At 38.5% G+C, this 13,135-nt stretch overlaps 1 protein-coding gene across 1 annotated transcript in view; it reads right to left on the bottom strand.

Moving 5' to 3' along the window:
• IL1RAPL2 (interleukin 1 receptor accessory protein like 2) overlaps positions 1 to 13,135 on the bottom strand; it is a 1,284,763-nt gene that overhangs the window by 20,069 nt on the left and 1,251,559 nt on the right. Inside the window, exon 8 of the mRNA XM_043897204.1 lies at positions 10,176 to 10,321. Coding sequence (XP_043753139.1) covers positions 10,176 to 10,321 — 146 coding nt within the window. The remainder of the gene's footprint in view (positions 1 to 10,175; positions 10,322 to 13,135) is intronic.

Genomic DNA, 13,135 nt, shown 5'->3' with positions numbered 1-13,135 from the left:
GTTCTTGATACATTTGTGTAAATCAATTTTTATCAAATTAACTCTCTTCTAAATATTTGAAAAATTTTACTGTTGAAAGTGATAAGTCTATCTGAAAAAGAATAGTATCTGGCACTTTGTTTTGAACACATCTATATCTCACATGTATACTTTTGCTTGAAGTGTATTTCAGGAAACTATTAGAGTTGCCTTTTACTGGGTTCATGTCCATTATTTTGTTGTTTCTATGAAATTATCTTTTGGCTTAGGAAGATTACCATCTAATACTTCTTAGGCCACAGGCCCTATTCTTCTACAGGAGACCAGAATCATAAAATTATTCTCAGAATCAAATAAAATCTAATGAGCTTGCAGGATTTAACTATTTCATTTAATCTTGGTAGAACATAACCCAATAGAAGGTAGGCAGGGGAAATTAACTTATCCATTTTCCCTACTTAATTGGATAAATGACTATAATTTATATGCAATATAATATGCCCAGCGGGGCTAAGAGAGTATGAGAAATCCAGGCTAATCACTTGGCCTATTCAGCGAACACAAAGGTGCCTGATAGCAGCCTAAGGTTGTTCCAGTGGGGCACCCCTAGAACTGTGACAGTTGGAAAATTTAAATCAATACATAATGGAAGGAGACTTAATATACCCCAGGCTCAGAGAATAGTGACTTACCTGTAGCTTAGTTAGTGATATTACAAAATCTAGGGTGTATCATCAAAAGAGGAGATAGTATCATGGAATTTAGAGAAAGGGGAAGTCAGAGAAGAATTTAGAATATAAATTCAGCAATGTGCAGAGGAGAAGTGCTGAATCTGAAAGACACCAGACCAGAGACATTTTCCACTTTGGCACGGGGAAATTCACTGGTCTCAACAGAACACAGGTAAACCTACCTTATAATAACCTAAGTTCCCTTTAATCTAATCTCATAATTGCCAAGTGACTCTTTTATTATTAATTCAGCTTACCATGTAACTACAAACTGAAAAAGAAAGTGGCATTTTGGTTTGTACATTAGTTGTTTACGAGTTTCCTTGGCATCAATCAGCCTTCCTGGATGCATCATTTCTGGCCAAAATCAAATTGATGACCATGACAAACTGCCATTCTTGAAGGTCTCTTGACAAGAAGATCATCAGTCATCTGTATTTCCCTGAGATTGCCCCTTATCTCTATATAGGCTTATTGTTTAAGATAAATTAGGTTCAATGTAACAATAAGAAAAAAGATAAATGTATATAATATATATTACAAGTAATGTATATTATAGATAAAATTTTCTACTAGTCTACCATCTATTCTCTAAGTAATCTGTCAGGGCAGGAATTACTGATTCAAATTCATCAATGAAGAATCTGACTCAGCAGTTTGTTCACTTACTCAAGGTCTTATAGCTAGTAGACCTGAGAACAGATATTTTAATTTCAAATTTAAGGTTCTTTTTATTGCACCACCGTTTTGTAAGCTCCATCCTGGAAACTAACTGTGAAAAGCCTTCTCTTTGTTCCTCCATAGAACTATTGGTAATACTTCTCAAAAACATATGACTTGCAGTGAACTTTGGCTGCTTCTGTCCTTTACATTTTGAGGAAAGAAGCTAAACTACAATTGCCAGGCAGAATGCTAGGACTTAGCAGATCTCAGGCAGGTTATTGAAGGGTATTGAAGAATTCTGTAGCTATACCAGAAAGAAACAAGGAGCTCCTTCAGTTCAGTTCAGTTCAGTTCAGTTGCTCTGTCGTGTCCGACTCTTTGTAACCCCATGGACCACAGCACTCCAGGCCTCCCTATATATCACCAACTCCCGGAGTCTACTCAAACTCATCTCCATTGAGTTGCTGATACCATCCAACCATCTGTCGTCCCCTTCTCCTCCTGCCCCCAATCCCTCCCAGCATCAGGGTCTTTTCCAATGAGTCAACTCTTTGCATCAGGTGGCCAAAGTATTGGAGTTTCAGCTTCAACATCAGCCCTTCCAATGAACACCCAGGACTGATCTCCCTTAGGATGGACTGGTTGGATCTCCTTGCAGTCCAAGGGGCTCTCAAGAGTCTTCTCCAACACCACAGTTCAAAAGCATCCGTTTTTTGGTGCTCAGCTTTCTTTATAGTCCAACTCTCACATCCATACATGACTACTGGAAAAACCATAGCCTTGACTAGATGGACCTTTGTTGACAAAGTAATAGCTCTGCTTTTTAATATGCTGTCTAGGTTGGCCATAACTTTCCTTCCAAGGAGTAAGCATTTTTTAACTTCATGGCTGCAGTCACCATCTGCAGTGATTTTGGAGCCCAGGAAAATAAAGTCTGACACTGTTTCCACTGTTTCCCCATCTATTTGCCATGAAGTGATGGGACCAGATGCCATGATCTTAGTTTTCTGAATGTTGAACTTTAAGCCAACATTTTCACTCTCCTCTTTCACTTTCATCAAGAGGCTCTTTAGTTCTTCTTCACTCTCTGCCATAAGGGTGGTGTCATCTGCATATCTGAGGTTATTGATATTTCTCCTGGCAATCTTGATTCCAGCTTGTGCTTCATCCAGCCCAGCGTTTCTCAGGATGTACTCTGCATAGAAGTTAAATAAGCAGGGTGACAATATACAGCCTTGACATACTCCTTTTCCTATTTGGAACCAGTCTGTTGTTCCATGTCCAGTTCTAACTGTTGCTTCCTGACCTGCATACAGATTTCTCAGGAGGCAGGTCAGGTGGTTTGGTATTCCCATCTCTTTCAGAATTTTCCACAGTTTATTGTGATCCATACAGTCAAAGGCTTTGGCATAGTCAATAAAGCAGAAGTAGATGTTTTTCTGGAACTCTCTTGCTTTTTTGATGATCCAGTGGATGTTGGCAATTTGATCTCTGGTTCCTCTGCCTTTTCTAAATCATCTTGAACATCTGGAATTTCATGGTTCACATATTGCTCCTTGGAGTCCAGCATATGAGTAAAGGTTTTAGGTTTCATGGGGAGATAGAGAATTGGGTATTTTAAAGGAGGTGGAGTAAGAGAGGAGATGGTAGTGGCCAGAGACAACATAGCCAGTCAGGAGAGTCACTAAGAAGAAATGTAAGAAATATGATGCTATACTTTTTGAGTAGGAAGAGGGGGAGGATGGGGGGGAAAAAGTCAGTGAAGCTGCTTTGAAAGACAAAATATGTTAATAAGTAGAATTATGAAGGGCCTCATATGAGCAGGGACAGGAAATTGGAATCTGTCTCTATCCTGCCTGCTGTAAGAGGTGGTCATTTGGAAAATTAAGTCACAAAACTTCAGATAAAAATCAATCCTATGTCATATTAGCTCTGCCTCCTGTCTTCCATATAGAAAGTGACTCCCTAGGAACCACTGCCTGCCTCTATGTGGGTGATAAGGCAAGCTTGCTTATGAAACGTCTGTGGGGCTGCAATATCATAATCTTCACTTGTTTTCTTAGCATGTTACATCAATTATGCATTTTAATAGCTAGTGTTAAATTGAAAGAGCAATATGATTTTCTTTGGTTTACTCTGAAAACTGAATTCTCTTTGATCTTAGATTATTGATTGTCTTGATTCAACATGTTTTTCCTGTTGCAAAATGTTCATTTAATGTTGTAATTTTTTATGAACTCTGTCTCTCTCCCTCAGTGTCTCTCTGGTCAGAACAGCTTTGAACTGTTTTCAAAGTCACTTAATGGGATTTTTCCCCAGCAATTTCTGTGTTATTTACAGAGTAGAGTTGCTATTAGGTGGTTGGAAAACTTCAGCAGCAGGAACAATTTTTGCTCCCAAGTAGTAGACACCTTTTTCAGCAGTAAACTTATGGAAGAAAGTTGTGGTGTGAAAAGTCCCTTTGTGGTTTTGGGGTTCATTTTATAAAAATGTCTTTGAAAGATATTACCTAATGATGGCTGTTTACATTGAAAACTGTGGATCTAGATCCTGAGATTCAGCCAGTATTCTTTGATTCAGCCAAGGCAGTCACATTAAAAGGGAAACATGTATCCTATAATCAGAGGGCAGAATTGCCATCAACCAGATGACACCTGGCTTTTCTCTTGTCTTCTGTTTTCAACTGCCATTTTCCATCTCAGCAGGATCTATACTTCCAGGGACATTTCCTGACTGAGAAGGTGAAAGTCATTTTATTCGAACTGTGTCATGTATACACTTCACAAGGATAGAGATAGCCAGAACAGGAAACATATATGTGACTGTAACTTTTTCTAGGCACCCAAAGTACAAGTGTAGTTCTTTGTAACCTTCTTAGTTTGAACCCAACCAGTTCTTCACTTTGAATGCGAAGATCAGACAACATAAGATGGGACTAACAGCAGTTGAAGTCAAGGGCCTTGAAATGTTCTGAGCTTGCTCATAATTTGGGAAACAGGTTAGGAGATCCCACATGAGGGTTTCCTATACAGGTTGGGGATTCAGGGTAAGGCAGTAGCACTAGGAATGAAGAGAAAGAGAGATTCCTTGATATGTGTCTGTGGTAAAGGGAGCACACCCAGAGAAAATATAATCATCAGAATTTTCCTAGCACTAAGTTCAGAATGTTGGCTACTCAAATAACTTAGAATGAATTTCTTACTAAAATGTTCATTGTACTTACTGGCAAACAGTTTATCGGAGAGCGAGGAAGTGGTAGGTTAGTAAATGCAGGTAGAAGATGCATACATAGGTAAGGGGCATCTTGCTTTGAGAAAGGCTGACACTGTTAACTGTATATATTAGACATGAGTTGTCACTTTACAAAAGGTCCTTTCCCTTTGTGAAAAGATTTATGAAATGTTTCTTCTCTATAATGATCACTTAGGGCATTTAGATATTTGATTGTATCATTAGGAAGTTATTTTTCCATAAAAGGAGCCATACTCATATTCCAAATGGAAACACTGTGGCTACTAATGCCAGGCTATGTTGTGATAAAGCCTGAAAAGTTCAACTTTAAAGGAAATAACTGAAATTTTGCAAGATGAACTAGAGTTCAGTCTGATTTAATATGATAGATCAGGACCATAGGGCTTCTTGTTCTTTTCTGAACATCTACCATACTATTGAGAGCTCCCAAGTAAAATGGAATAAGGGAAGATGAACTGCATCCTTTTGTGAAGCACAGTGAAAAAATTCAACTGCTACCTAAAACAGAGAGTACAAACTGGTATACCATGGGCCAGAAAAAAAAGGTTTTTTGGTCTGTATGTTTCCCCAAAAGTCGATACTAATACTTAAAAATCAAAATATTGTATATTCAGTCTTTCAATTTCACTTGGAAACTTTGAAGCTCTCATATCCATAGGTTCACTTTTCAGGAAGCATGACAATAATCTTCTATGAAAGAGTAATGACTGCCCTTTAAAGCACAGCATGTTTTCTGTAGCCTATGTTTAATATCCAGCCTTCCTTTTCTTTTAATTGCCACATCTACCTGGCTATTGAGGTCTTTGTGTTTTTATCCCCCAATCTGGAAATTTAATGTTTTGAAAAGAGAAATGCATTCAGATAACCCAGAATAGATACCAGTCAAGTCCAGATCTCAGGGAAATCCTCTCTTTACCAGTCCTTATCATCCATCCTCCACCTAACTGCTCTAGTCATCTAGGAGGGCCATTTTCACCCAACAAATGCCTTTGAGCACTTACTATATTCTATGTGCTTGGGATACAGCAATAAGTAAAGCAGGGAAAAGTCCCTGTTTTTATGAAGTTTACATTCTAATGTGTGTATGTGTTGGGTGTTGGGGGAGACTAGTAGAAAACAAATATGGAATATGATATCAGATAGTAGTAAATAGAGTAAACAGATATAGAGCCAAGTGAGAGGGAAAAGAATGTGATGGGTAGTCCATCAACGGATGAATAGATCTAGAAAATTTGGCATATGTACACAACGGAATAGGCTTCCCTGAGGGGCTCAGATACTAAAGAATCCACCTGCAATGCGGGAGACCTGTGTTTGCTCTCTGGGTTGGGAAGATCCCCTGGAGGAGGGCATGGCAACCCATTCCAGTATTCTTGCCTGGAGAATCCCCATGGACAGAGGAGCCTGGTGGGCTATAGTTCTTGGGGTCACAAAGAGTCAGACATGACTAAGTGACTAAGCATAGCACACAACAGAATATTATTCAGCCTTAATAAAGAAAGAGATTCTTGTCATTTGCTACAACATGGTTGAACCTGGAGGGCATTATGGTAACTGAAATAAGACAGACAGAGAAAGCTAAATATAGTGTATGATATCACTTATATGTGGAATTATTTTTAAGTTGAAGTCATAGAAACAGAAAAGAGAAAAGTGTTTGTCAGGGGATGGAGGGTAGGGGAGAAAATAGGGTGAGATTAGTAAAAGGGCACAGATTTCAGGTAGGTGAATATGGTTGGAGGAGCTAAGGTATAAAATGGTGACAATAATGGATAACACTGGATTGTATCATTGAAATTTGCCAGGAAGGTAGAAATTAAATGTTCTCACACACACAGAAATAAAAGATAGATGTGTGAGGTGATTGTTAATTAACTCAATGGGGGGAGTCATTTCACAACTTACAAATCATCATGCTGTACACTTAAAATATCATACAATTTTGTTTGTCAGTTTTACCTGATGGCTCAGACAGTAAAGAACCTGCCTGCAATGCGAGAGACCTGGGTTCGATCCCAGGGTCAGGAAGATCCCCTGGAGAAGGGAATGGCTACCCACTCCAGTATTCTTGCCTGGATAATTCCATGGACAGAGGAGCTTGGTGGGCTACAGTACATGGGGTCACAAAGAGTCGGACATGACTGAATGACTAACACTTTCACTTTTTTTAACTCAATAAAGCTAAAAGAATGTTTTAAAGAAATAGATTGGGTAGTACTATCTTATAAAGAGTGACCAGGGAAAGGCCTATTGAGTAGATAGTATTTAAACAGAGATCTGTGAGAAAAGAGGTAGTGAGTCATTGGAACTGCTGGGGAAAGAGTGTTCCAGGCAGAGGAAGTAGCAAGTGCAAAGATCAGGAACCAGGACCATGCTTGGTGAGCATGAGAAATAGAAAGGAGGCTAGTGTATGCAAAGTTTAAGGCAGATTGTGGTAGAAAATGAGATCAGAAACGTCTTGGAGGACATGGCAAAGATTTTGGGTTTCATTCTAAGTGTAACAATGTGGTGGTGGTGTGGTTAATTGCTACGTCAGGTCCGACTCTTGTGATACTATGGACTATGGCCCACCAGGCTCCTCTTCCCTTGGGATTTCCCAGGCAAGAATGCTGGAGTGGGTAGCCACCCTCTTCTCCAGGGGATCTTCCAGACCCATGGATCAAACCCGCATCTCCTGCATTGCAGGCAGATTCTTCACCAACTGAGTCACCAGGGAACTGAAGGTTCTGTAATTGGATGGTTCCGACTAGAGAAATGATATGATTTGACCTGAGTATTTAAAGGATAAATCCAGATGCTGTGTTGAGATTAGACTGTAAGGGAACAAGGGACAAGCAGGAAGACCAGTTAGGGGGAAAATGCAGTGAGCCAGGTAATTGATGCTTGTGGCTCAGACTTAGATGGCAACAATAAAGGTGGGGAAAGTGCTCAGTGTTGATGTGTTGTAAAGGCATAGCCATCAAATTTCCTGCTAGACTAGATATAGCATGTGTGAGTAAAGAAAAAGTCAAGGATGACTCCAAGGATATTTGGTCTGAGCAACTGGAAGGATGGTGATGGAGATGGAGAAGGCAACTGGAGGATCAAGTTTATAGGGAGGAGAAATCAGGAATCCTGAGTGGGACAAGTGAAGCTTGATATGCCTACTAGATATGTTTGCTAGTGAAGTTTTTGAATTGTTGTGGAATAGGCAGTTAGGAATACAACTCTGGAGTTTAGGCAAGAAGTCCAAGCTAAAGACATAAATTTGGGAGATGGCAGCAAATAAATCATGAGCAAAACTGAGTTGGAGATGGAATGAACTCATCTAGGGACTGAGAAGAGGGGACCTGAAGCCTGGGGAACTCTAATGTTTAGAAAGATGGGAATTAATATTCTCAGTTATTCATGATTTAGACACATTTCCTTATAGAAGCCGTGGGAGGCAGCAGTTTTACAGTGTACCTTGGTTTCTAGTGTCAGATTATTAGAAGTGAAGGGCTGCTAGTGGTTACTTTACTTATCAAAGGAAAATGGATTTATTTTAAAACTCAAGGCTATTTCTACCTCTACTGACTGACCATATGATAAGACCCCCCTCATTATTTTTTCCTCTGAGCAAGTTTTTAATTATAACACTTTATATATTTTGTGCAATTTTTTGTTTCATGAGTAAGGTTTGTCTTTCTTTGTGCCCTCACTGCCCTGCAGACTATAAACCCCATGCAGACTTAAGGATGTCTATTTCCTAATACCTAACACAATGTTTGCTATACATGCTCCTCAATAATAAAAGAGAACATTATTCTTTCATTAACCAGAAGGGGTTCTAAGTGCCTATTAGTGGTGAGACACTGCCCAAGTTACTGAGGATACTTAGGTGCAGTCAAGTCTGGCTTGGAGGATCTCTAAGCCTAAAATGAGACTGAGATGGACAGGAACAAAACTATCCTTGCAACAAGGTTATCTGGACATGATCAATGCCTGCCTTTCATGTAGGTGGACAAGTGGTTGCTAAGTGCATACAAGCTCCATTTAATAACACTTTGAGCATGATATACTTCATATCATATCATTATTATTTGAACCTCAAAGTGACTCTGCAAGGTAGGTATTATTACCCCTATTTTATAGATGAGGAAAGTAAGGTTTAGGCTGTCTAATCAGACAAGTTACTCCTACTAAGGCAGGTAGCTAAGTCAGTGGCTGCACTGGGATCTCCTGAAGCATGGTCTCATTTCACTGTCCATGTTAGACTCCTCTATACTTAAACACTCCATTATTTTAAAACAAAATCATGTCTAGCAGAGTCAGAAATGGTGCTAGAGAGATAAAAGCATTATTCTCAGACTAATGACATTTCCCTGCTTCTCCTAGAGCTGCTGGGAAAGGTCAAGTATTAGAGCTGGCGGGAAAATAGAAATTCCATCTTGGCTACAAGGTATAACTAGTGACCTTGCTGATTGAATCTGTTCTATTGCTCTATAGCCTAGACAAGAAGAACACTGATTGAGAACATTTGTTCAGTTACATTTACAAAACCTTTTCCAGATGCACGTATACAGAAAGTATTTAGTCTTTTGCAGTAATCAGGAGTCGTGGCAGGGTAAGAGCCAATCTCAGAAGCTGCTCCAGCTGCCGGAATTGTCATTTCTATATCTACTTTTCTCTATTTGTATATTTATAGTTTCTTTTCTTTGCCCATTATGTGCAATTTCCACCCCATATGGAATTATCTCTGAGAGTGATCTACATAAAGGCCAAACTATTTAAAAATATATGCACCTGATGAAGGCCTTGAACACCAGGTCATTTCATGAAATATTGTTCATAATCTTCATTATAACAATGGTAAAATATTATATGATACTAGTCCTTATTTCTATTTATAGTCAGGGAATTTAAAAAGTGACTGTTTCTTATCCAATAGTAAAATCGCTAGTATTTCTTTTAAGCAATATAAGATGAAGGTGAACTATAGACAAAAATTTAAATATCAATGCCCATCAAATCTTATGTAATATTTATAACCAAGGTATTTTTTCATCTTACTGGATTTTTAAAAATTTTTATTTATTTTAATTGGAGGGAAATTACTTTACAATATTGTGATGGTTTTTACCATACATCGGTATGAATTGGCCATAGGTATACATTTGTTCCCCCCATCCTGAACCCGCCTCCCACCTCCTTCCCCACCTCATCCCTCCAGGTTGTCACAGAGTCCCTCCTACACTGTTGGTGGGAATGCAAACTGATACAACTACTATGGAGAACAGTATGTAGATTCCTTTAAAAAATAGGAATAAAACTACCATATGGCCCAGCAATCTCACTGGATTTAACACAATTTAACAATATTTCATGTCATCTGTCCATTTTCTAATGATATGAAGATCATAGGCATTTTATGCTAATATCCACAGCAAAAGAGAGATTTTTCCTTAAAAATAAAAAAAATGATTAATAGAAATTTATACTAGATAATAAAATCAGACCAGGAAACATACCTAACTTCAATAGTTACTACATAGCTAAACAAACTATAGTAACAGTTATAAAAATAAATACCCTTTTTACGCAGCAGAACACTGGCATGTTTTCGTCCATTTCGGTTTTCCACATGGCAGGTATAATTCGCCAGGTCAGCCTCCACCACTGAATCAAAGATGAGTGCCAACTCAACTTCTTTTTCTCCAAGATGCTCTTTGAGGAGCCTGAAATAAAGGAGAGTACTCTTGGCTAAATTGGTTTGATTTGGGGAGAGCCCAGTCATGCAAAGACTGAAGATAGTTATGTAGCTCACTAAGGTCTCCAGTAGGCTGATGAGTGTATGTGCAAAAACTTCAAAAAGAAACAAAAAGTGACTTTTAACGTGAAGATCAGATGGGAAAGGAAAAAAAGTGAGGAATTCACTCAGCAAAAAGAAATATTAACATGCCACTAGGCTTTGATAAATGAAGCCAGTATGATTTGTGTAGCAAACAGGAGGAGACATTGGGCTCCATATTCTAAGCTGAGCTTATGAAAACAAACTGGATTTTTGCATCACAACATGAAGGGGAAAAAATCTGTAGAAATGTAGGGTTTGTGTTAGAGTTTTGACAACAGGGGGTAAGACAGTTAAAAAGGCTTTTCAAAAGCCTTGAAAAGGATTGCTTTATGAGAAATAAACTAAGGGTGGTTAGTGGCATTCTATCCCCAAATATCAATAAGAAGCCTGTTCTCTACTTTCTCCTGCCTTTTGTCCGATGCAGGCATATACCCCTAATCCTCCAACGTACTACTATGGCCCTGGTTCCCACCCCCTCCACAACATTGCTCGCCATTTGTCTTTCTCCTTCCCTCTGCACCCTCCTACCCTCACAAGAGAAACCGCCTTATGTGTATTTTTTCATAGTCCTGTCTTTTGCTTTCTCAAGTGAGGTTGCAGGTCTTGAATGGCCAGTAACAGTTGTTCTTCACAGAGGAGCTGAGTTGCCAGGAAACTTTCCAGAGGGGTGCGTCTCTTGTTTCTTTGGAGAGCTATATTCTCGCCAGTAGCCAGCTGCCTCCTGGGTGAGGTGAAAGTGGGTACCCTGCTGACTTTTACTTTCTGTCTCCTGCTTTTGACCAAAGAAAGAGCAAATTGTGAATCTAAATAGTGGAAAGCCTGCCATTAAGGTCTGGGGTGAGGTTGTTAAATACATGAATTTTCAAGAGGGAAATTCTCATCTCCTTTTTGGATACCTGGTTATGAAGGCAGTGAAGAACATCCTGATTTACCAGCATTTAGCATAAAGTTGGAAAAGACAACTGTACTCAGAAAACTGGCTTATAAATATGGGCCTCCCACTTACAAGCTCAAGCTGGATTCTTACAAAGTAATTAACTCAATGACACCTTAATATAACTCATCTTTAAGTTGGGAAAAATACCTACCCTCCTTAACTTTGTTGTGGGGGTAAAATGGTTTAAAGTGATTTTCAGATGCAAGTGCAAATGAATGTCATTAAATACCAACATTTCATTATCCAAAGGGTAACTGTTTAAATTTTGGCTCCTCCAAATATATTTGTATTTATACATATTGATACTTAAATTTGGCTTAGATGAATCTCTTCTGGATCCCCTCTGAGAGAAGGGAAGGCTTAAAGTTGGGTTGGTGGAAGGGAGTTCTTGGAATCTGAGACTCCCCCATACTGAAATCCTAAACACAGATTATATCCCCAATACACGTTTTAAAAATTAACCCTATTTCTGTTACCTTCCAATAATATACATATCAGAGAGTTTATAATACTGGCATTTATAACTTGAGTAAAACTCCTTAGTATAAGAATTTTCTTAATTGTATTTTGCTGGTAGTCTATTAATTTTTTTCTTCCTGGCTAAACTTGCAGTTTTCCTCTCTTTCTCCTGTCCCAACATAAACCTAAACAAGGAAAAATGGGAATTTACTGTCTTCACAGTTTATGTTGAATTTTATTCCATTTTCTTCCTGCTATGTGCAAATCGCACTATATGCAATTTTTTAGTTCTGTGTGACCCACGATGGAATAACCCCCTTTAATGCCAGAAGCTGCTTAAGCACCACAAATTAAATTTGATTTAAAGCTTCACGTGTAGGGCAGCCACAGCCTTTGCCAGGCATGAGGCAGAAAGCTGATCTTGTCCCGCCAGACCAAGCCTTTCCCTCTTCATTTCTAATGCAGTTTCCAAAAACAGCTCTTCACAGGCTGCAGAAAGAATCTGGAGAGAGGATTTGAAAAATGATCCTTCATCCATCTATTAATATATATGAGGTGTCTTAATTATCAGCTCTTGAAAATATAGAGGGGACTTGCTTTTTTGGAATTAAAGATCAAGTTGGTGTTTATGTCTATAAATCACTCTGCAGAGCAGTCACAATTTCCTAACAAATATTGATTTATAACAATCTATCAATGATTCTTTGTCATTTCTCTAAGTGCCTAGCTCTGTGATAGATATTGGTATTAGAGAAATGTAAGCATTAAAAGACCAGGTGCCTGCTCCCAGTAAGCATTAACATTTAAACAAGGGGACAAAATCTACATAGCTGACAAAATTATAGGAGGAATGAGGTAAAACAGGGTGATATAGTCATGCTTACAATGGAATTAAAAAACAACAACAACAACAGACTATTATTTACTAAAGTAGCTGGAGATGGCTTGAGAAGACTGCCTAAACAAAAGAAGGAAGCATTTTCTAGGAGAGAAGATAGAAACAGGTTTTTGCAGAATGTTTGACACTGAAGGGACTGGTTTTGGAATGGGGGATACAAATGAGGGGATTTTGGGATATACTTCAAATAACTTCAGAAGTATCTCACTCCAAGGATTAATATTGAAGGCAAGTTATAGGCAATAGTGAATACTGACAAAATAAAAAAAAAATACTAAATTCAGGTGACAGAAATCACTACTTTAAAAAGTTTTATTGTTAAGACCTATTATTTAAAAAGTCATGCTAAAAAAGTTTGAAAGTTTTCACTCTCACCCTTACAACAAGAAAAAAGTGAACAAAAT

This window comes from Cervus elaphus, chromosome X (genome assembly GCF_910594005.1).
Source record: "Cervus elaphus chromosome X, mCerEla1.1, whole genome shotgun sequence".
NCBI classification, from domain to species: domain Eukaryota; kingdom Metazoa; phylum Chordata; class Mammalia; order Artiodactyla; family Cervidae; genus Cervus; species Cervus elaphus.
Note: the sequence above shows the minus strand (reverse complement) of the source record. Positions and strands in the feature narration are given on the sequence as shown.